Raw genomic sequence first — 23,864 nt, forward strand, 5'->3', positions numbered from 1 at the left:
GTTGAGATGCTAGGGTAACAAGTTCCTTCCTTGGCAATGGGTGTTTAATACTCTCTGCTATTATACCATCCCATCAGTGCACATACTAAGTGCTTTCAGACAGCTAGGGCATCACAGGCACATGCTTTTGACCAGAGGCCAGCTTTATGAATGGCAGGGCCCAATTCAAATACCCTGCAGTGGTCCAGGGCTTTGGTGGCACTGAAGAACTCCCAGCTGCTGAAGCCCCAGAGTGGACCCTGACTGCCACTAGGTGAGGTTAAAAAAAAAAATGAATAAGATTGTGACACCTAAAGCACAGAGCCCTCTTAGGTGCAGGACCCAATTCTGGGGGAATTGGCTTAAAGCCAGCCTTGCTTTTGACAGCAAGAGCTGGAAGGCATCAGTTCAAACCCAAGCTGAGCTGCAGAAAACAATTGCCACAAGATACCAGCTATGATCAAACCAAGTCAGTCTATGCTAATGTTAGCAGAGAGTAGCAATGGCACAAGTAGGGGGAAAAATGAATGAAAGTTTCCATAAACTGCTTATCCTTCCTACCACCTCTCAAGCTTGCTTTCTGGACCTTAGGAGGCTCCAGGGGTGGTCAGTGAAGAACAAGAGAGCATAGGTCTTCATTGCTTTTTTTTATTGAGAGATACTAGTTTTACAAGCTGCATTTCTCCATCTCCACCATGCAGCAGCCAAGAGTGACATGAACAGAGCCCCCAGAAGAAGTGTTCCACTGGCCCAGGCTAGCATCCAGGATGATTTAGTGTTCAGAGGCAAGCCTGCCAGAAGAGAAGCCTGTTACTAGATATGCTCCCAACCTGCCCTGCTTAGGGTGGGGTATGAATCATGTGATCAGATATGGCCTCTTGTCCCCCAACCTCTTACTCTCAAGAGACTCCCACCCTCAGCTGCTAGGAGAAATGTTGCTTCACTGATGCAACAGCCGCCATTTCAGATCTGACCAGAATACCCATAGGATAGAGCCAATAATGGTGAGTCACAGTGCCAGAGTTTTTGCCCTGGTTCAGTGTCCATGTCCAGAGGCCACAAGTGTGGTGAAGGTCCCCTTGAGTTGACCTGTGTCCTACTGGATAACTCAGAATAATCAGGGTTGGAAGGGACCTCCGGAGGTCATCTAGTCCAACCCCTTTCTCAAAGCAGGACCAATCCCCAGACAGATTTTTGCCCCAGATCCCTAAATGGCCCCCTCAAGGATTGAGCTCACAAACCTGGGTTTAGCAGGTCAGTGCTCAACCCACCGAGCTGTCCCTCCCCCAATCTCTTATGGATTGCCTCTGGATTTAGATCTGGGTCTAAAACCTGCCCTACACCATGACTCAGGCACTTACCCAATCTGTCCATAGCAGCTTCTTTCTTTGGCCTGTCCTGGAGGAGAATAACAGGTCCCCTGCTGGTGATGTGGGAAAGGCCATCCTGAAGGTGCTGCTCTGTGCTCCTTCTGCCCCCTGTAAGGCAAGCAAGAGGTTAGCTGCAAAACCCACCATACTCTCACACCAAAGTTTTCCTGTCAGGAGGGAATCCAAAGTTGTCTACTCTTGTCTTCATATCATAGCTAGGGCAATGCATTGCCCAGGGATTGAGTACACCTTGTCCTATTTGGAAGCCAAATTCTTTCATAGATCAGCTCTTGTCATCCAGAGCCACTGACAAGGGACATGAGAACGAAGTTACTCAGTAACTCAGGGGGTTTGTACCCAGACAAGACTGCTTCACAACAGGAACAGGTGAAATGAGGAAACTCCTACTTCCTCAGAACAGGTTTAGAGAAACCTCATGCCTGCCAGGCACTTATCCCATCCTACAGTGAGAAGGGAGGCAGAAAAGCTAGGATACTCACTGGCTGCAGCAGGGCAGGTGGTGGTGCAGGATGCTAGCAGGGAGGGCTGGCACACTGAGGCACTGCAGTGTAGGTACACCTAGGAGAGGTGAGGCAGTTAGGGCCCTGCTGCCCCAAAGCACCTTCTAAACTGCAAGCTCCATACAGGTTTAGTGACTGCCTTTGCATCCTTGTGTTACAATACCCTTAACTTCAGGGTATGAAAACATGCTCAAGTTGAGGAAGCCCTCTTCACAACCAAGTGCCTTGGTGATGGTCACCCTCCCATTCAGGGTCACCCTCCCATTCAGGGGAGGTGGCAACACCCTGAGGCTCTGGAGTTGCTCTCCCACCCTAGAGAGACTTGCTCGAGCATTCTCATCCTGCATGGATAAGGTAGTCCTGAACTCATTCAATGGAAGGGAGACAGTCTATAAGAGACCAAACACTGGGAGTTGCAAGCTGTAGAACAGCAGCACAAACAGGATCACCACAAGTAGAGCTGGCTAGGAGTCCCTCCCCCTCAGGATGTTGTTCTCCCCCGCACCACAATACAGATTAAGACTAACCTGAAGCGTTAGTCATGCATCAGTTCAACAGTAACTCCATTTTCCTATGGGGATGGATTGCCTCATGGAAGTTGTTGTTTGATGCCCCCCAGACTGAGGTCAGCTCCATGCTTGTTTAGCACCTCCCCTTTGACCTCATGGCTTGGTGTCACATGGTTCTCCCTTGGAACACTGTGCCTGATATCTTAGATCAGAGCTACAGCCCTGTGCATCAAGATTGGGCAGGGGGAGAACCAATCTCCCAGCTGGGAGTCTGTCCTAGTGGGAAAACTTTCCTAGGAAAGTCAGATAGCCAGGTTAAACTGTCAGCAGCTAGAGAAGAACCAGTCTCCCATACATGTAGCAATGGTTGTAGAGCCCTTGACCCTCCCTGATGCAAGAGACAGGAGGGGAAGTCAACACCCTGGATATGAAAGGGTCATATATTGATTAGAAGTCATACTGGGCCTGTAAGTGTCTGTTGGGAAGCAGAGTCCACAAAGGTGAAGGTGTGGATGATGAAGCGCTGGTAGTGAGATGGGAACTGCAGCCCTGTGGCAGCTCCCACAGGCACCAGCTGGGTTTGGTAGTTGTCTCCTGTGTATGGGCACCTAGGAATGAGGAAAGTAGTACTTAGAAGGTGTCCTATACTCCCCAGCCTAGTGTGATCCTAAACCCCCAGTCACTCACCCATCCACTAAGATTGGCCACTGTGGCTGCTGCTGAGGATTGGTACTGGGAGTGGTCCAGCACTGGTGGAGAACCAGAACCAAGTTTGGGTCAGTTCTCTGCAGGATCTGGATCTCCACATAGATGGGGTCACGCAGGACCTTCACCACAGGGTAGTCTCTGTCTGCATAGTAGGATCCATAACCCTGCTCTAGAATAAGCCAGATGGACAGGAGTCACTCCGAGTAATTAGAGAAGCTTAGTCCAACATGTGTTGCCTGCAGCCAGAGGCCCAACTTCTCCTTCCTACCCCTGCCACTGAGAAGTGTTTCCACTACTTTAATTCTGGGAGAGAAAAAAAAAACACAAACCCTAGAGGACTGGCAACCCTAATTCTGGGTTATAGTTTGAGATTAATTAGCAGAGCTGCCTTTTCTTACTAGGCAGAGGAAAAAGCTTCTCTAGGTAGCCAGAAGCAATTTAAAACTGAATTAATCTGCATGATTGGCATGGGGTTATGGCTGTAACTGGGTTGTTAGTCTCATCTCCCACCCTCAGCTCCCCAGACCCACTCCACACTGCATTTAGCCTCCCCTCCTATTAAGGTAAGAGCTCAGGCATAGACCAAAATCCTGCACCAAGTAGTAAGAATGAATGAGACTGTCTAGGAGCTGCAGAAGAGTTGCTACCTGTGGCAATGCGCAGCTCCAGGGTGAGGGGGCCAGGCTGGGACACAGCAGGGGGTGGTGGCAGGGTGAAGACTTGGATGCTCAGAGGAAGGAAGTTACCACTGGCAGAGTAGGTACAGCGGACATGCAGCCTGGTGAGGGGAGAGAAGCCATCAAGTCTGACAGCTAGTCAGGACCAGCCAGTCACTGGGGTCATTTAATTTGCAGAGTGTAGATAGGCACTGGTCAGACTGTTTGGGTCAACAAACTCACTCTTGAATCTTGGAGGGAGAGGTCATGGAAGCTGTCAGGAACCCCTCCCACCCAGAAGGGAAGGCTGCAACTGCTCAGTATTAAAGTCACCTCCTTGAGCCTCAGAAAGAGACAGGCTATGAAACGAGCTAGGAGAATCCAGGATACCTGGGGAGTCAGTCTGCAGCTCCTGGTAATTGCAACATAAGGGTTTGCTGGAAGAGTATCTGGTCTTGAACTTGACATTACTATAATGATCTGAACAGGGCTACTTGAGAAGTAGCTCTACAGATGCAGAGGGGTGATTAGAGTGAGCCTCTGAGGTTACCTGAAGGTGCTGTCCCGGGTGATTGATCCCAGACTCCAGGTTCTCACATCCTGGTCTGCCACCAGTTCATTTTCATACACACCCATGGCCCCTTCCATCTGCAATGGAAGATCAGGCAGTGACCCCCTCTGCTCTGCCCCTTTCATACTCAGGTTTGAGACACATTAGAACCCAGAGAATTTCCTAGTAGAGTTTGGTATGGGATCAGCCTTAGGAAGGGACCTGCCAGTGCACCTGGTTCTGACTCACATAACTCTGCAGTCTGTCAAGTGACCCCCATCTTGGCCTCCCCAACCTTTACCTGAAAAGTGGTGCCACAGGCAGAGAGTGGAAACTGGAACAGGACAAAAGCATTGTTCTTCACCACAGGGACACAGCCAGCACTGCTCCCACTGACCAGATGCACCGAGTCCAGGATCAGGGGTGGTAGAGTCACATCCCGAGAAACCACAATGGAGAACTGGCCATCTGGAGTGCACTGTGCTGTCACTGGAAGTGACCAAGTGACAGGTAAGATAAGGCTGGGGAAGTCTCTCCCATCTCAGGGAGAGAGAGTCTTAGAACAGTGTTATTAGAAGCCAATAGCTTGGCCTATATCTGACCAGAAGCCCACTAAGATCCACTATACCCCTCCAGGGGACCTTTGCTCAAAGGTACATTGACAATGAATTCTCTATTGGCCACTGCAGCTCCAACAGGGAATGTGGTGTGGATCCTGGACCATAAGTCTGGTTTATTACTATATATGGCAAAAAGTAAACTCTTCATTCTTATGATGGGGGAATGTCAGTCTAATATCAGGCTTAAAAACTAACTAGCACAGCACAAGTTATGTCACAAGCTCTATTCAGCCTTCCATGCTAGGCTGGCCAGCCACTCCAGGGCCCCCTCTCCAATGATTAGTCAGCTGTATTGGCTATTCATGTGCCAAAAACTCACCTGTGTTGCCATAATAACAAGGCTTCAACCCATCAGTGAGATCATAGCAGCAGCCTTGTTCTTCACAGTCTGCCCGTGTGATAGGCAGAGGCATGCATGACAGTCTATCCTGGCTCTGGATGGCAGCACAGACACTGGGGCTTGGAACATCCAAGGCTGAAATAGACAGCTGGAAATTCACAAGGAGATCAGAGCAAGAGGGAAAAAAATGGGTGGGGCAAGATGAGTCACTGAGCATATGCCCTCCAGCTGGGGCTAGGAGACTTGAGGGTTGTATTCTGGACAAATTTACAGAGGCTCTGTTGAGTTGCTCAGAGGTAGCATGGTCCAGGGTGTTGAGCATCAGGCTAGAAGGGAGGCAGCCCCCATCCCCGAATTCTAATCCTAGCTCTGTCATAGAGCTGTTGTGTAGCCTTGGGCAAGGTTCTCCCTGACAGTCTCCTCATCTGTGAAGTGGTAATAATGCTTAAAGTGGTCTACTTCAGAGGGATGTGTGAGAATTCCTTTTACATAACACTTCAAACTAGTGAAAATGCATCTGTCCTACATAAAGCCTACCCACACCACTGCATCCAGCTCAAAAATACTTTGAGAGGCTTGAGTCCAAGACCCAGTCTGCATAATTCTGGACTCAGATCATTACACTTGTGTATGTTAACACAATGTTATGAGTTCTTTATAAAGAAGATACTGATAAATTTGAGTTGGGGGAGGGGAGAGAAAAGACAGGTACTTGGAAGCTCTTCTACAGCCTAGAACATGGATTCTCAGACTGATGCTCAAGAGCTGCAAGTGGCTCTTTGTTAATTAAGATCAGCCTTTTAGTATCACTTATTGCAATCGGGATGCTTGTACTAGGTTATTTAATAACTGTAGTTGGTAAAATCAGGCTGGACATACACACCCCCTTAAATTCAGCCACAGCTGTCTAGAGCAGAGCTCTAGTAAATACTTTCAACCCCCCTGGACTTTATACCATGAGGGAGGAGGGAAGAAGGGAGGAGAAAGAGAAGATAAGCAGCTCCAGGAAATACTAAGAATTTAAGGCAAGTAAATGAAACAATGAATTCACACTATCAGGGCTCTTTTGGGTAATGCTGACTGCTAGTTTGGCTTCTGAACCCCTGAGGAGTGAGTATAACTGGCCTAGAACAATCCCTAGTCCATGACTGGGGTCTCTAGGTGCCAATACAAATATGATTAACTCCAGGCTGAGAAGTGCAGCCAGAGACTGGATGGGGATGCACCCTAGCAAAGGAGGATAAGCAAAAACTATGAAGAGGATTGTGTGTGTCTCTCTCTCTCTCACTGGCCCCATAATTGCTACCTTGCCATAAGGAGGAGAGAAGGAAAACAGATGGGCTTTCTCTGTGTAGGTCTCCCTTACTGTAACTGGAGGAGAACAGCCATCTTTAGAGATAGCATTCACTCACCAGTAGTCAAACAGCCAAGGGTGTTTCACATCAGATACTAGACCCTTACCTGGCTGGGCAGTGTGGCATCTGAGCACCTTTTCACGGAAGTGCCTGTGCCCATCTGCATCTGTCCCTTCAACCCCAACCACCATCAGGTAATTGCCATTCTGTGGAAGAGAAAGCCACCAGAGTCAGGACTGTTAGAGCAGCATTACCAGAATCCTATGCATGCACTTCAATGTCACTCACCCATTCATAGATGTAACAGCCATCATAGGCAGCATCAACTTTCCTGGAACCATCTGGAGTCTGAGACACCCAAACCCCACAGGTAGAGTCATTCTGCAGAGTGTGAGACCGCCCAAAAGTATCTAGGGAACCCCAGGAGGCAAGAACAAGGTGGTCAGTACAGAGGAAGGGGGTTTTAAAGGAGTTATTTAACTAGCTACTAATAGCTCTGTAATCCCTCCCCTTTAACTGCCTATAGGAGATAGCATCTTGGAAGAGGATTGAAGTAGAAGAGTAGCATACAGGCACCTAACCCTCAGAGGCTATACCTCACCAGTAGCACTGTTGTAAGCATGAACTCAATTCATATAAGCAGTTACTCAGTTGCACTAGGGATGAGCTAGCTATTAGACAAAGCTTTGCTATCAGGCCAGAGGCAGAAATTCACTTCTGTTCCTTCTCAGTGAAGCCACAGCCTGGTAAGTGAAGACACTGCCAGGTTCTTATAGCCTTACCCTCACTTACCCCAAACAGTCAGTTCATGGAACACCCTTCCATCCTTGCTTAGAGGTAGAATGAACTGCAGGCTTTTCTGGCCACACACCAAGACACTAGAGTCCTCTAAAATACTATCCCAAGTTCCCAAAGCCAAGGGACAATACAACACACACATGAGCACAGCTCCCAAAGAGCACCCATTTTGCCCTACACCAGCCATACTGATTTCCTAGTAGCAACCTATAAAGCACTTATGCGTAACCTGGCACCTTTATACCCCAGAGGCAGCTATGATTGGGCAGAGCCCAGGTGAAAATTCCCCCTGTAACAGCTGAAACTAGTCTAGCCCCTTCCCTGAGTTCTATTAACACCCTCCCAGAGCCAGCAGTTGAGGTGCTCAGACTCATCACAATCCTTTCCTCCTGCAGGCTTAACTTGTGGGGGTGGGATTGAACTGACTGGCACCTCTCAGGAGAAAGCAGGAGATATAGCTGTGTTCATGCCCTTTTACTTATGAGTTTATTTTATATTAGAACCCTAGGAAGGCTTTGAACCATTCTCCCTTCTTGGAGTATGTTTCCTCCTGTTCCAACCTGTGTTGCTAAGTCTTGCCTTGCTGTGGAATCAGCCTACCCCTGCTTTGTGATTGGAGCAGCCCACACTGCTAAGCCTTCTGCCAGGCCAGCGCTGGACTTCATTCTCCAGGCCTGTCATGAGCATCAAGTTCCCCACAGAGCATGAAGTCTCCTCTGTGACAGATACAATTAGTCATTGCTTGGTTCACACCACGGGCTAGCAGCTGCTGGAACATGACTAGATTACCTAGGCAAGAGGGATAGTGCAGTGGTTTGAGCATTGGCCTGCTAAACCTAGGGTTATAAGCTCAATCCTTGAGGAGGCCATTTAGGGATCTGGGGCAAAAAAACCAAAACCAAAACAAACAACAGTGGGGGAGGGGCCTTGCTGTGAGCAGGGGGTTGGAGTAGATGATTTCCTAAGGTCTCTTCCAACCCTGATATTCTATGCTGTGCATATGTGCAGCTGGAGAAGGAAAGGTCTGATCTGCCATTGCCCAAGTTGCTAAATCATAACAGAAGCATCTTGCATACCTGGCTACAGGAGAATGATGCCTAGAGAACCCAGTTCCAGCAGGAACAGGCTTTAGTTACTATATGCCTTATAACCTTCCACCCCAGGGGATCCCCTGGACTACCAGAGTCTATTAGGTTTATAGTGACATTAAGCTCACTTCTACCTCCTTTAAGCAAACATGGAACCCTCAAACTCCCTGTGGCCATATGGTGTGAGGGAGGGGTCACATGGAATATGTGATGGGTCTAGAACTCTTGTATTTCTAATGTTCATTTTAAAATATTTTATAAGCAGAGTCAGGATGAGCGCTACCCTGACATCTGGTGGTGAATTGTAGAGAGTGTGGAAAGAATTTCAAGAATTGCATTGGCATCCACCCCCCCCCCCACTTAGCATAACCCCACAGCAGCTTGGGATGGTGATTTTAACAGCTCTGGGATTCCCATTTTCTTTGTTATTGGGGCAGGAAAAAAAAGTTTGTCACCCTGATTGTGTGAATGGGGAGCTGTGGGACTGCTTTGTGACAGAAATGACTCAACCTCAGTTGGGTGGTACTTGCTAAACATGGGACATGGGTTCCAAAACCCCATGAAAGAGAGAGCGAGTGAGCTAGATAGATAGAGCCTGAGCCCCTTTTGAGGGCCTGGAACACCAATTACACATCCTTCTCTCTCTCTCTCCAATGTTAAAGAGTAGAGCTAATTTTTTATTCTATTAGGAGTCTATCTAGAGACTGCTGAGCTGAATTCATGTTGGGCTAATGGTACACCAGCACCAGCGCTCCTCTACTAAGAGCTGAAATCACTGAAAGAGTGGAATTGAGATCATAGAGTGCCATGTTAACTAGTGGGGGAGCCTGAAGACTATTGTTAAGCAGCTGACAGAGCAGAGCAGTTTGCAGTGTGTTGATGGGGCTGGTCGTGGTGAAGGCTGCAGCAGAACTCTATGGAGAGGTGGAGCAGTTGGCCCTGGCCCACGTAAGGTGCCCCTTAACACCCTGCGTGGACTTCCCCCCACTTTCCACCCAGGCTGGGGTGGGGGGGTAACACTCTGCAGATAAACTCTTGAATTCTGGGGTGGCACTGACCAGAGACTATTGGGTTGTTGGATGTTGGGGTGATTGGACTTAAGACCCTAAGGGGAAAATATTGCCAAACATACCTGGGGTTGGGTTTTATTTTTTGTTTGTTTGTTTGTTTATGGTTTGTGTTATAATCCTGTTTGTGGTGTTTCTCCAGTGGGATGCCGCATTGTTTCCTTCCTTTATTAAAAAGATTTTGCTACACTCAGACTCCGTGCTTGCGAGAGGGGAAGTATTGCCTCCTAGAGGCGCCCAGGGGGTTGTGGTATGTAAGTGTCCCAGGTCACTGGGTGGGGGCTCGAGCCAGTTATGCATGGTGTTATTGAAACGGAACTGCTGGTTACTGAACCCGGCCCTTGTTGCTGCCAATTCAGAGGGGCAGAAGGGTTACATTTAAAAACAGAAATGTCATCATGTGAGAGCATACTGATCCCCAACTTTGGTCACTAGCAGTACTGGGATCCACAGCACAGTCATCTACCACTGGAGCAACTGAAATCTCTAAGTGGCATTTAGGTGCTTAAATCCCTTTGTGGATCTAGCCCAGATAGATTCAGGTCAAAAGTATCCACTGATTAAGTGCCCATGTTGAGATGATTTTTCAGAGTATGTAGCATTCTATAGCACTTAAGATATCCAAGCCCAGCTCCCATTGACTTCATCAGCAACTGTGAGTGCTCAGAAGTTCAGCAAATCAGACCCCAATGCCTCAAATCAGGCACCCAGTAAAATGAGAAACACAGAGTTAGTGAGCACCTATGAAAAGTCTGGTTTCAGTGATTTGCCCAGCATCACACAGGAACTCTGTGATAGAGGCAGTGATATATTCTAATTCTGCAGTGGAGCATTCCACTCTCTGAACCTTTCTGTTTCTGCTATCCCCTTCTTCCTTTTCCTCTACACACCTTCTAACTTCTGCACTAAATGAAGCAGGCATCCTACACACAACAGTCTCCTTCAGTACTCAGCCATGTTCATCCCTAGAGCAGGTCCATCCTGTGCACTGAATGAGGCAGGGGTTCTGGGGAACAAAATAGTATGTGATTGTGTAATTAAGGACTGCATCATAATTCACATGTAGAAGATCTGCAAATGAAGGTTGCACAGGCAACCTTAATTTGGGCATTTCCCAGTCTGAGTGCTTGATTTTACAGCCTTAATAATGTTCTGTTACAGAAATTTGTGTGTGTGTGTGTGTAATACATTGTACAATTATATTTTCATTTCGTCTGGGTTATTTTATTTTGTTTTTTTAAAAAGGGTAATGTTATCATGTGTTACCATATTGCCATCTAGTGGTGAAAGTCCATAGGAAACAGTTACAGATTCCTGATTGACATGATCTTTCTTCAGCCAATATCTGACATTTTATACAGACATGAGCTGGGACACTAAGAGTCAAAATGTTGCCCTTTTGAAGAAGAAAGTGAGTAAGAGAAAATCATTGCAGTATACAAGACCTACCTAAATTTGATTAATTTATACTAGATATTGGCCTTTAAGTAATCAACATTTCTCAGTTCAGAGCTGGGTGTGGTAAGAGTTTGCAGATCTGCAGATTTGAAACACATGATGAATATTCAGTAAAATAATAGCCAAAACTAGGCCCAGACCTAATCATTTTTTTCTTGCAATCTTCATACTTCAACCGTCCCAATACAGAACAGCTTTTAAGCCAGTTCATTGTGTGGAATCACAATGATCTGGCTAGCTAGGAATAATGATTAGAGGCATAAAACTTCATGTAATGGAATTGACAAACCAATGCTTAATCTGAAATATAATTCTTCAATGGATTGATTAGACTACACAACATCCCCAAATGTCAAAACAACAAATAGACCAAATATCATGTAACTCCTGTCCTGGATTCTCCATTCAGTTATGATCATACTCAGCAAACTGGGTTCCAGAAAGAAGCAGTATGGTTTACATTATTTTGTAGCATATAGCATGCAGGTGAAGTGCATGCCACAACTGAAGATAACGTGCCACGAATGAGAAAACTGTGTCACTCATGCCTTTCTCTGTACTGTGAACAATGTCACCTATCCCAGGGTGCTGAAATTGCCTCTCCTTCTGCTGTGTGTTATCTCCATTCTGCACTGTTCTCACACACATACTATTCTGAAACAGTTCAATACAATAGCCAGCTTTCTAAACTTTACTGTTAACATCCAGTAATTCGTATTAGTTCCTAAGTGTGTTAAATTACGCAGGGATAAAATAGTTACATGGTGAATATTATGAAATATTAAAGGGACACTGTCACCTTGACATTTAAAAACCAGTACTTTCAGGGATTACATTTGCTTTTGAGAACCCCCTGCCAAATCTGGGGGGTTTAAAATTGCATTTTCTTATCTACCTATGATACTTATTTGGCCCATGTAACCAAAGTTTCTGAGCACTTCTCCATCTCTTATGCATTTAGCTTCACAGCTCCCTACCCTGTGAGATAGGAAAGTACTATTATCCCCCTTTCCCAGATGGGGAATTGAAGTGCAAAGAGACTAAGTATTTTGCCCAAAGCCACTCAGGAAGTCTCTGGCAGAGCAGGGAATTGAAACTGGTATCCTGCATCCCAAGCAAGCATCATTACAACTAAGGCATATCTTATAATAGGTTTTTTTCTCCCCCTTTCTGTGTGAAAGACCCATCCAAACAGTGAGAACTGCCTATTTAGGGAAAACAGTGAAATTGACTATATACGAAGTGCTGTTAGAGCCACAAACGGAATAAAGATAATTTTTGTTCTTAATGATTTTAGTTGCAGAAGTTTTCAGCTTTACAGGTTGTCCATCCATTTAGATGTTCTTTTATTTCTGAAAGATTTTACATGTAATGAAAAAACATAATGGGCATACCACTAGTAATTGCCTATTGATACTTCCTTATATGTAGCTCTCATTCCACCTTAAAGAGTTGAGAGAGGATTTTACAATCAGTTGCAAATTCATCTTGTTCACAGGGTAATGTGCAGAGAGCTTCTTTGGGACCCTGACTCCGCAAAGCACTTAGAACCTGATCCACAATGCACCGAAGCCAGTAGAAAGACTCTTCCTGACTTCGATGGGATCAGGCACTTAGAACATGCTTATCTTTAAACATGTTTACATCTAATCCCAGACAGCAATACACTTAAGCATGTGCTTAAACCCTCTTGAAGTCAGATTTCAAAGTTAACTGTTTTGTTGAATTGGGCTTGTGATGTACAACACCACCTTTGAGTGAAGCCATTTCCCTTTTGGGGAACTGCTGTTCCAGATATGAAAACTATGTGGACCTAATGATGTCTAGGAGATTGGCAGTATTGGAGCAAATTGTGTTTTCGGTGTAGAGTTCCTGCAGCAGAGTCCCTTTGCATAGCTTTTCAACTGTTGAAAGCTGCTCAGCGATTTTCAGTGTTTCTCTTAGGGTATGTCTCCACGTCAAGCTGGAAGTGTCATGTTAGCTCCAGGAGATATACCCATGCTAGCTCTGATAGAACTAACACACTAAAAACAGAAGTGTAGCTGCGGCAGTACAAGCACTGGGAGGCACTAGCCCCTGAGTAGCTATGTAGTCTCAGATAGTACTTCTTCCACTCATGCTGCCACAGATACATTTAATTTTACTGAACTAGGCAAATCAGATCTAATGCAGGTATGTCTTCTTGAGCTGGGAATAACACCCCCATCTTGAAGTGTAGACACACCCACAGTCACAGTAGAGCTGGATAAGCAGGTAGTGTGCAGATGAGATCGCCTAAGTGTAAACTAAATGCAATAAGTTAGCACATGGGTATCGCTATCCTGTAGAACCTCACTAATTTGCCCTAGTGAATAGGAGACCCATTGCAAATGACCTAATTTTTCAAATTAGTGTGTGAACAAAGACAATAAAAAAGTATAATGCATCACAACATTTACATTGTTCACTCCTTTTGCAAACTGAAGCATAGTTCTGCTAAGATCACAGGGATGTACCCTTGCCCACATAATGGAACTGGGGCCAGGAAATAATCTCTTACCAAGTCTCCTATGTGTCACATCCTTATTACAGTGTGGTGTAAAGATTCTATTGGTACTAGTTTGGGATGGCCTGCATTATTATAATGTGGCCACCCCCAATTCCTGTCCACAAACCACTATACAGTATCACACCATTATGTATTCTATATATCACAAATTTTACTGAAAAACTATTTCACAAAAGTTTTACAGAGTTTATTAAAATGTGCTTGGGGACTATATATATATAATCTTTCCATTTGCAAGCCTAGTGCCTTATTTATTGTAAGTCCAACTATATAGGGCTTAGAGGAGGAGGAAAACTATAGCTAATACATATCAAATACCTCTAACGTGTCCTAAAATACCTTTTCTATCCATCAGAACATACACATTAAAATTGCTTATGTTTAAAGTTCAATATCTCAGCACCAACAAGGGCTAGAAGCAAGTACAGTTTATCTTATCCTTTCCAACAGTATTTTACCCCTGAAGTGTACTGTACTGAACCTCACACTGGGCACGGCTTCAGGACTGCATACTGTATTTTAGGACTGGGTAATGTTAGGAAATAGAAATTCCACATTTGAGGCGGGTTGAGGTAGAGTGTAAAAGCTGCATGGCCAGTTGATTTTTTTTAAATGGCAGCTGTTTAAGCCAATCAGAGGTTTGGAATGTTAGAGGTAGTCCAGCAGAGATGGATTACTGTGCAGAATGCAAGTGAGGTAGTCAAAATGTGTATGCTGAATGCAATTTATAATATGGCTATCAGCACCATCGGTGTGCAAGTGTATAGACAGATTGATAAAGATATATATTTATATCTGTATCTATAGATATAGACATCTAAATCTATCTATCCATCTATATATGTAATGCAAGGATGTACTATTAACATTTTAAACAAACATTTACATTTTAAATTCCTTAGAGTGGCCATAGTTTCCCAATGCGTTTCTAACTAAGAGAAAACAGAAATATAGTCAAGATTCAGCTTTGCATTTTATGTTTTGCATCTTATAACGCTGTTTGATTTGATCATTTTGACAGTTTTCCCCATACAATTCAGAATTCTCCATCTGGCAGAAATATTAACTTGTCTCCTTGAACAGAATACAAAAACTGTGATGGCTGGTTTTATGCCTACAAGCAGAAAAACTCCTGTGTTGTTCTCCCCAGATGTGATGAGCACACTGTCTAGAGGAATTACCCTGGAGTGGTCTAAATAGCAATAGAAAATATGACAATTGTTATTGGCCCTGTTTCTCATGTTTATCTTTTGCTAAAGTCCCAAACGGCAATTTGTTGTTTGTCGTTGTTCAGAATACCAGAAACTGAAAAGCTCTCTCTTTCTAAAATTATATCTGTAATATAAATATAAAATTACATCTATATATATATATATATATAAACAACCATACATATAATTTTATTTATTTATAGTCTTACCTATGCATCTTTTAAAATAAACTTTTTAAATTTTTGATGTCCATATAAGTATAGCACATCACTTACCATAGTGTTTATTTCATTACTCACTCAAGGAGAGGGGAAGGTTCAAAGGGAAAAATTCAGTGACTCCTGAACAAGTCTTTATCATAGATTGTCTTTATCTTAGATTATTATATGTAATAGTAATATTTCACTCTTATAAAACACTTTTCATGTCTAGATGACAAAGCTCTTTACTATACCTAGTTGAAAAATGGTAAGATCTTTTGCAAACATCTTCAAAATTTTTCACAGTGTGATTCTGACCAGCTCTTCTCTTTACGGACGAAGATAAATACTCTCATCCCCATTTAATAGTGGGAAACTGTTTCAAAGAGAGGTAAAGTGACTTACCTGAAGTCACACAGTGGATCACTGGCTGAGCTGAGTACAGAATCTCATTCCTTTGATTTATAGTTTAGTGCCTTATTCACTGAACCATGGTACCTCCTGTTCCAGAAGCAGAGCCTAGACAGGGACCAGGCATTGTGCTAGGGGCCATACAAACACAGAACAAAAAGATGGTCCTTCAGCATACAAGTTTGTTGGCCCCCTTCAAAGAACTCTAATAGATTAGTAAGACAAGACTTCCCTTTACAGAAACCATGTTGACTTTTGCCTACCAATTTATGTTCTTCTATGTGTCTGACAATTTTATTCTTTACTATTGTTTCAACTAATTTGCTCGGTACTGACGTTAGACTTACCGGTCTGTAATTGCCGGGATCACCTCTAGAGCCATTTTTAAATATTGGCGTTACATTAGGTATCTTCCAGTCATTGGGTACAGAAGCTGATTTAAAGGACAGGTTACGAACCATAGTTATTAGTTCTGCAATTTCACATTTGAGTTCGTTCAGAACTCTTGGGTGAATGTCATCTGGTCCCGGTGACTTGTTAGTGTTAAGTTTATCAATTAATTCCAAAACCTCCTCTAGTGACACCTCAATCTGTGACAATACCTCAGATTTGTCACCTACAAAAGCTGGCTCAGGTTTGGGAATCTCCCTAACATCCTCCACTGTGAAGACTGAAAGCAAAGAATTCATTTAGTTTCTCCGCAATGACTTTATCGTCTTTAAGTGCTCCTTTTGTATTTCGATCGTTCAAGGAGCCCCACTGGTTGTTTAGCAGGCTTCCTGCTTCTGATGTGCTTAAAAAACGTTTTATTACCTTTTGAGTTTTTGACTAGCTTTTCTTCAAACTCCTTTTTGGCTTTTCTTATTACATTTTTACAATTAATTTGGCAGTTTATGCTCCTTTCTATTTACCTCACTAGGATTTGACTTCCACTTTTTAAAAGATGCCTTTTTATCTCTCACGGCTTCTTTTACAGGGTTGCTAAGCGACAGTGACTCTTTTTTAGTTCTTTTACTGTGTTTTTTAATTTGGGGTATACATTTAAGTTGGGCCTCAATTATGGTGTCTTTGAAAAGTGTCCATGCAGCTTGCAGGGATTTCACTCTAGTCACTATAGCTTTTAATTTCTGTTTTTTTGCATAGTTCCCCTTTCTGAAATTAAGTGCCACAGTATTTGGGCTGTTGAGGTGTTCTTCCCACCACAGGAATGATAAAAGTTAATATATTATGGTCACTATTTCCAAGCGGTCCTGTTATAGTTACCTCTTAGACCAGATCCTGCGCTCCACTCAGGACTAAATCAAGAATTGCCTCTCCCCTTGTGGATTCCTGTACCAGTTGTTCCAAGAAGCAGTCATTTAAAGTATTGAGAAATTTTGTCTCTGCATTTCATCCTGAGGTGACATGTCAATATGGGGATAATTGAAATCCCGCACTATTATTGAGTTCTTAATGTTGATAGCCTCTCTAATCTCCCTTAGCATTTCATCGTCACTATCACTGTCCTGGTCAAGTGGTCGATAATAGATCCCTAATGTTATATTCTTATTAGAGCATGAAATTGCTATCCATAGAGATTCTATGGGACATGTGGATTCACTTAAGATTTTTACTTCATTTGATTCTCATTTTCTTTCACATATAGTGCCATGCCCCCACTTCCGCACCACCTGTTCTGTCCTTCCAATATATTTTGTACCCAGAATGATTGTGTCCCATTGATTGTCCTCACTCCATCAGGTTTCTGTGATGCTATTATATCAATATCCTCCTTTAACAAGAGGCACTCATCATATTATTTAGACTTCTAACATTTGTGTACAAGCACTTTAAAAACTTGCCACTGTTTATTTGTCTGCCCTTTTCTGAGGCGTCGGATTCTTTTTTATGTGAATGTTTCTTGTCTGATCTGGCCCCTACTTTATCCTCTTCCATCCTCTCCTCCTGACTAAAACCTAGAGAATCTCTATCAATAGACTCTCCTCTAAGAGACGTCCTCTGTCTGATCCACATGCTCCTCTGCAGCAAGTGGCTTTCCCCCATCTCTTAGTTTAAAAACTGCTCTGCAACCTTTTTAATGTTAAGTGCCACCAGTCTAGTTCCACTTTCATTTAGGTGGAGCCCATCTCTCCTGTACAGGCTCCCCCATCCCAAAAGTTTCCCCAGTTCCTAATAAATCTAAACCCCTCCTCTCTACACCATCATCTCATCCATGCACTGAGACTCTGAAGCTCTGCCTGCCTACCTGGCCCCATGCGTGGAACTGGAAGCATTTCTGAGAATGCCACCATAGAGGTTCTGGATTTCAGTCTCTTCCCTAGCAGCCTAAATTTGGCCTCCAAGATGTCTTTCCTACCCTTCCCTACGTCATTGGTACCTGAATGTACCACAATCGGCTCCTCCCCAGCACTACACATAAGTCTGTCTAGATGCCTCGAGAGATCTGCAACCTTCGCACCAGGCAGGCAAGTCACCATACGGTTCTCCCGGTCATCACAAACCCAGCTATCTATGTTTCTAATGATCGAATCTCACATCATTAACACCTGCCTATTCCTAATGACTGGAGTTCCCTCCCCCAGAGAGGTAACCACAGCACACGGTCAAAACAAACAAACACAAGCTCAGGACATAGCAAGTAACCCCCAAACACAAACACAAACACCAGACAGCCACTTACCACAAGGATCCCGTATTTGCTCCTCCTTCACCTGGAGAACTCCCTCCCAAAACTCCCAGTTAGTAGCCCTGGTCGCAAAGCTCCCTGATTGCTTGCTTACAGCTTTATAAAGCCCAAGTAAAATCCCTTTATTACTCTTTGCAGTGACCTTTGGACTTAACTATCTTGAACCACCTGCAAACATTGCCACCTCACGGCTTACCCCTTTTTCCAAATCATTTGTGAATAAGTTGAACAGCACTGGTTCCCGTATAGATCCATGGGGAACCATGCTATTAACTCTCTCTGCTGTGAAAACTGACCACTTATTCCCTCACACCAAATTTAATTACATTATGGTTCAGCTATAGTCACCTATCGGACAAGATCCTGTGGGCTATCTAGGACTAAATCAAGAATTGCCTCTCACTTCATGGGTTTCCATTTACTCCCTTATACCAATATGGATCTACAGACAGATAGATCAATTTCTGAGCATTTGATCATAAATCAGTTTTGCATGTAGGTGTATTCTCTCATAATTACACTCTGATAGTGAGTGCCTCTCAATGAGGTGCAATCAGAGCCAATATTTTAGGGACCTGTCCAATACTAAGGATTAAAGTACTCTATCCTCAGAGACAGAGGCTAGATCTTCTTCAGATGAAGAACTATAGACAGATTTCATCTTGGCTTAACCAGATGTTTTGTGCCTACTGGACGAACATCTGGGGAAATGTAACCTCCATGAGTTGGCTGCCCTTGTCTTTGCTGGCCTCCTGGCAAGGGCTGCAATCAGTCAGCATACTCAGTCTGAGGGAGAAACCACCTTTTTTTTTTCATACCAGCACATAGAGGAGTATTTTTGAGGAAATTACTCCAGGAGAGGTTCTGAGTGGGAGACTTACCCAGCTGTGACCTTTTAAAGAGGCTTTATGCAGCAGTTTGACCAGCCTTAGGTCATCCCTCAGCGAGAGGCATCAAGCCTAGGGAGCCTACAGGTTAGGCTTCCACAGATTCATCTTTGAAGCAACTGCCATCCTTGACCTCTACTCTAGAAACTGAACAGTGAAACTTGCATTTTGAGCATCTCTATTTTCAGTTTGAACAAATGGGATTTGACTAGCAGCAGCTCCAGGCACCAGCGCGTGCCTGGGACGGCAAGCTGCGGGACGGATGGGAGGAGGAAGGCTGCTGGTCCCTGCAAGGGTGACAGTCAGGCAGCCTTCGGCAGCACACCTGCAGGAGGTCCGCCGGTCCTGCGGATTTGGCGGCAATTCACCGGTGGGTAAGCCGAAGCCACGGGACTGGCAGATCTCCCGCAGGCAAGCCACCGAAGGCTGTCTGACTGCTGTGCTTGGAGCGGCAAAAAAGCTGGAGCTGCCTCTGGGTTTGACACTGGGCGGAAAGAACCTTTCATAGTGATGAGGATGGGGATCCCAGGGGACACTTCCAAACTTTTTCCTTGGAATGCCAAGCATCTCTGGAACCTAACAAGACAGAACAGTGACTGGCTCTGAAGAGAGACCAATGGGGAACCACTCTGCAGTTAAACTCTGTCAGATTAGTCCATCTGTCTGCAAATCAAGAGGATGAGAATGGAACCCATAAATTGATACTGATGTAAGAAAAAGTAAGGATTAGTTCACTGGGGAATGACCACATCAAGTCCAGTAGTATTCTGATGCTCACTTAGTAATGTGGCTCTGTAGGTTGCCATATACTTAGCCAATGCATAAAGTTTTCCTGTATAAACAAGCCCTTAATAATAATAATAAAAAAGACATTTCCTACACTAGTGACTGCTGGCTAAGCTGTCACAAAGGAAAAATTTTAGAGGTGAAATCCAAGTGAAACCTCAGAGATAAAAATAGTAACTACTTCAGATATCGATTCCAGATGCTGTATTTTGAAATTCCTCTAAAATGTAATACCAAAGAAAATGTTACAGTTTAAATTCTGATGCCAGGCTGACATCAAAAGTCATTTAATAATAGATGCACGTAAGCAAATTTAGAATTGACAGCCTACGTTCCTTTTGGAATAATTGGTAAAAAGAGAGATGTCTCTAAAACAAGAATGAATTTCATGCTTAACCATTAGCAATAGGCAGTGAATCAGAGCGACAGGATTCACTTTTTGTTCCATCTTGTTAGCTTGTGTTGGAGCCCAGCAGAGAGCTGCAGGTTAATTACAGCCATCTCACTGGGCTACATGTGGCTCATTGGGCTTCATCTTGAATATAAGAACAGTGGAAAGAGAGAGGGGGGAAGCTATAGTCTAGGACAGACAGGTCCTCAGAGAAAGAGCCGTAGGAGCAGCTGAGTCTGGGGAGAAACCTTAATTTAGGGGAAGGACCAGCCTAGAGAGGAGGCTTAGGCTGGGGTTTCATGTAGTATCATTTTGAAACTACCTTTTTGCTAGTGAAGCCAGATCCCAGGGGGACATCTTGACTTATGAGTATGCGGCTTTTGTTTGCAAAAAAATACTTATAAGCAAATTGATCCACATACTACAGAAATGCTACTTTTTTGTCCAACTAAAAATCTCCAGAGATTAAAAGCAGCTTTACTTTAAAACCACAATCAGCTTTTATTTTCAAATTTAAAGTAAATATCAGAGGACATGGACTCATATTTTCACAATGATGTGTGTTATGTGAGAATTTAAATTATTCAGTTTATGTCATCACCAAAAAATCTTTTAACAATGAGAATGAGTACGAGTAATACACAAGAACAACAGTGGGGCAGGGGAGAGAATTATGTCAGGGCAGTTAATTAATCGCAGTTAACTCACACTATTGACTCAAAAAGTTAATTGCGATTAAAAATTAATCACACTTTTAACTGCGCTGTTAAACAATTGAATACCAATTGAAATGTATTAAATATTTTGCATGTTTATCTATATTTTCATATATATTGTATTCTGTGTTATAACTGAAATTAATGTGTATATTATTTTTTATTATAAATATTTGCACTGTAAAAATGATTAACAAAAGAAATAGTATTTTTCAGTTCACCTCATACAAGAACTGTAGTGCAATCTCTTTATCATGAAAGTGCAACTTACTAATGTAGATTTTTTTTGTCACATAACGGCACTCCAAACCAAAACAATATAAAACTTCAAAGCCTACAAGTCCACTCAGTCCTACTTCTTGTTCAGCCAATAGCTAAGACACAAGTTTGTTTACATTTACAGGAGATAATGCTGCCCTCTTCCTATTTACAATGTCACCAGAAAGTGAGAACAGACAGTTGCATGGCACTTTTGTAGCCCACACTGCAAGGTATTTACGTGTCAGATATGCTAAATATTCGTATGCCCCTTCATGCTTCAGCCAACATTCCAGAGGACATGCTTCCATGCTGATGACGCTTGTTAAAAAAATGTGTTAATTAAATTTGTTATTGATCTCTTTGGGGCAGAACCATATGTCCCCTGCTCCATGTTTTACCTGCATTCTGCCATATATTTCATGCGATAGCAGTCTTAGATGATGACCCAGCACATGTTGTTCATTTTAAGAACAGTTTCACTGTAGATCTGACAAAATGCAAAGAAGGTACCAATGTGAGATTTCTAAAGATAGCTACAGCACTTGAGCCAAGGTTAAAAAATCTGAAGTGCCTTCCAAAATCTCAGAGGCTGAGGTGTGGAGCATGCTTTCAGAAGTCTTAAAAGAGCAACACTCTGATGTGGAAATTACAGAACCTGAACCACCAAAAAAGAAAATCAACCTTCTGCTGGTGGCATCTGACTCAGATAATGAAAATGAACATGTGTTGGTCTGCATTGCTTTGGATTGTTATCGAACAGAACCCATCATCAGCATGGACACGTCCTCTGGAATGGTGATGAATCTTTAGCCCATCTGGCAGGTAAATATCTTGTTACACCAGTTACAACAGTGCAATGTGAATGTATCTTTTAGAAATATATCCAATTTTGATTAAAAAGTCACAAGTGATAGAGAATCCACCACAACTCATGGTAAATTGTTCCTGTGGCTAATTATCCTCACTGTCAAAAATTTACACTTTATTTCCAGTTTGAATTTGTCCAGCTTCAACTTCCAGCCAGATCATATTATGCCTTTCTCTGCTGGACTGAAGAGTTGATTATTAAACATTTTTCTGGATGTAGTTACTTACAGACTGTAATCAAGTTACCCCTCAATTTTCTCATTAAACTAAATAAATTGAGCACTTTGAGTCTGTCATTCTAAGGCATGTTTTCAAATCCTTTAATCATTCTTGTGGCTCTTGTCTGAACCCTCTCCAATTTATCAACAACTTTTTCAAACCAGGGACACCAGAACTGGACATGGTATTCCAGTGCCCATGGCATCAGCGCTAAATGAAGAGATAAAATAACCTGCTATCAAGATTCTCCCGTTTATACAGCCAAGGTTGCATTAGACATTTGACACAACATTGCACTGGGAGTTCAGTGTTCAACTGATTATTCACCAGGACCCCCTTCCAGGATAGACAGCCCCATCCTGCAAGTATGGCCTATGTTCTTTGTTCCTAGACGTACACAATTTCATTTAGCTGTATAAATACATGAAAGGATGGGGTGCCTTACCAAGTGTGAGGTCAGTCAATCTGTTTCTTCACTTCACCAGGTGGGTATTGTAGTTTTAAGAATGCTTGATAGAGATTCTGTAGGGACAAATCTTGAAAAGGTGAAGCAAGTACATCCAAAAGTCTCACAAACCAGAAGGCAATTAAAAAAAAATCCTACATATTTTATTTTTTTTAAAAAGAACTCATGCTATTTAAGCCAATCTCATGATTTTTTAATACTTGAGGTTGGCAATACTGAGACTATTTATATTTAGGAATTGCAGTAAGTACATATAAACAAAAGTCTAGTAAAGCTAAAAGCAGCATGAACCATGTACTATCAGAACAATATAATTTCTGTTTTCAGAAATGACATTCAGAACGAGTGTCTTTATTAGTTTATATTAGTGTGGATTGATGTCACCTTTTAGTGTCATCACACTTACCAAAAATGAATCTAAAAGAGATGACCTACTACAAGATGTACTCTGATTTGTATGTTATTAGTTGATATTTAAATTATGAAAATCTCCATGAATTTTGGAGAATGAATAAACCTTAAAAAACTTAGTGAGCTTTAAAACAAAATCTTGTTGGTATTAAATGTTTGAAGCCAAATAACCTTGGCATTGTCCTTTCCTGATAGGATATTTTTTAAAAAAGACACTGGGCCTGATTCTGCTTCACCATACCTTCTATATTCACCTCTTCAGCCAGCAGAAATTATGTTAGAAAAACCTGCATTGGTTAACATAGCTTTGATCACCAAAACCTTAGGTTACATACTCTGAACCCCATAAAAGACTTGCAGAATGCAGCAAATGACAACATAACAGCATCTGAGGCAGCCTTGCTACCAGTGCCAGGAATGAAACCCTTAGAGCAGTGGTGCCAATTCACTTAATCAACCATTTAATCTTAACCAACCCCGCTTTCTTGGAAGGGGGAGGAAATTCCCTCCTCAGTCAGCCCTTCACCCTAACTGGCACCACTGCAACAATGTTATGGCAGCAAACGACCACCATTCCATGATTTGGGGTGGTGGTGGTTGGTTTGGCTAGTGGAGGATCAGCTAAATGGAAATGAAAGGGAAGGAAAGGGGGCATGTAAGAGGAGAAGGGTGAGAGGGACAGGGCAGGTAAGAAGAGGGGCAGATGTGGAGAGAAACTGAGATGAGGAGACTGCAGATGTGGAGTGAAACTGAGGGAGGAGTATGGGGAGGCTTGTAGAAAATGG

The 23,864-nt window shown here is 43.2% G+C and overlaps 1 protein-coding gene across 2 annotated transcripts; it reads right to left on the reverse strand.

The window, feature by feature from the left end:
- Window positions 1–627: 627 nt before the first annotated feature.
- Window positions 628–22,847, reverse strand: LOC115657648 (zona pellucida sperm-binding protein 4-like). 2 transcript variants are annotated; one of them, XM_030575723.1, is made up of 13 exons: window positions 22,648–22,847; window positions 15,384–15,520; window positions 6,897–7,018; window positions 6,715–6,814; window positions 5,233–5,388; window positions 4,595–4,782; window positions 4,294–4,391; window positions 3,735–3,865; window positions 3,067–3,256; window positions 2,840–2,987; window positions 1,850–1,928; window positions 1,341–1,457; window positions 628–770 (listed from the first exon to the last, which is right to left on the reverse strand). In XM_030575723.1, exons 4-13 carry the CDS (start codon window positions 6,797–6,799, stop codon window positions 628–630), a joined length of 1,335 nt encoding a protein of 444 aa, XP_030431583.1. In that variant the 5' UTR covers window positions 6,800–6,814; window positions 6,897–7,018; window positions 15,384–15,520; window positions 22,648–22,847. The 2 variants fall into 2 exon arrangements, with proteins under 2 accessions (XP_030431583.1, XP_030431591.1); XM_030575731.1 differs by lacking the exons at window positions 15,384–15,520; window positions 22,648–22,847 and adding an exon at window positions 21,355–21,379.
- Window positions 22,848–23,864: the final 1,017 nt, after the last annotated feature.

Source organism: Gopherus evgoodei, chromosome 1 (genome assembly GCF_007399415.2).
Source record: "Gopherus evgoodei ecotype Sinaloan lineage chromosome 1, rGopEvg1_v1.p, whole genome shotgun sequence".
Taxonomy (NCBI): Eukaryota; Metazoa; Chordata; order Testudines; family Testudinidae; genus Gopherus; species Gopherus evgoodei.

Coding starts and splice junctions, on each gene's coding strand:
- LOC115657648 (XM_030575723.1), bottom strand. CDS start 6,799: ATGGTGGTTGGGGTTGAAGGGACAGATGCAGATGGGCACAGGCACTTC. Junction 4,783..5,232: donor TTGTTATTATGGCAACACAG/GTGAGTTTTTGG, acceptor GGTCACTTCCAG/TGACAGCACAGTGCACTCCA. Junction 4,392..4,594: donor CCTGTGGCACCACTTTTCAG/GTAAAGGTTGGG, acceptor CTTCCATTGCAG/ATGGAAGGGGCCATGGGTGT.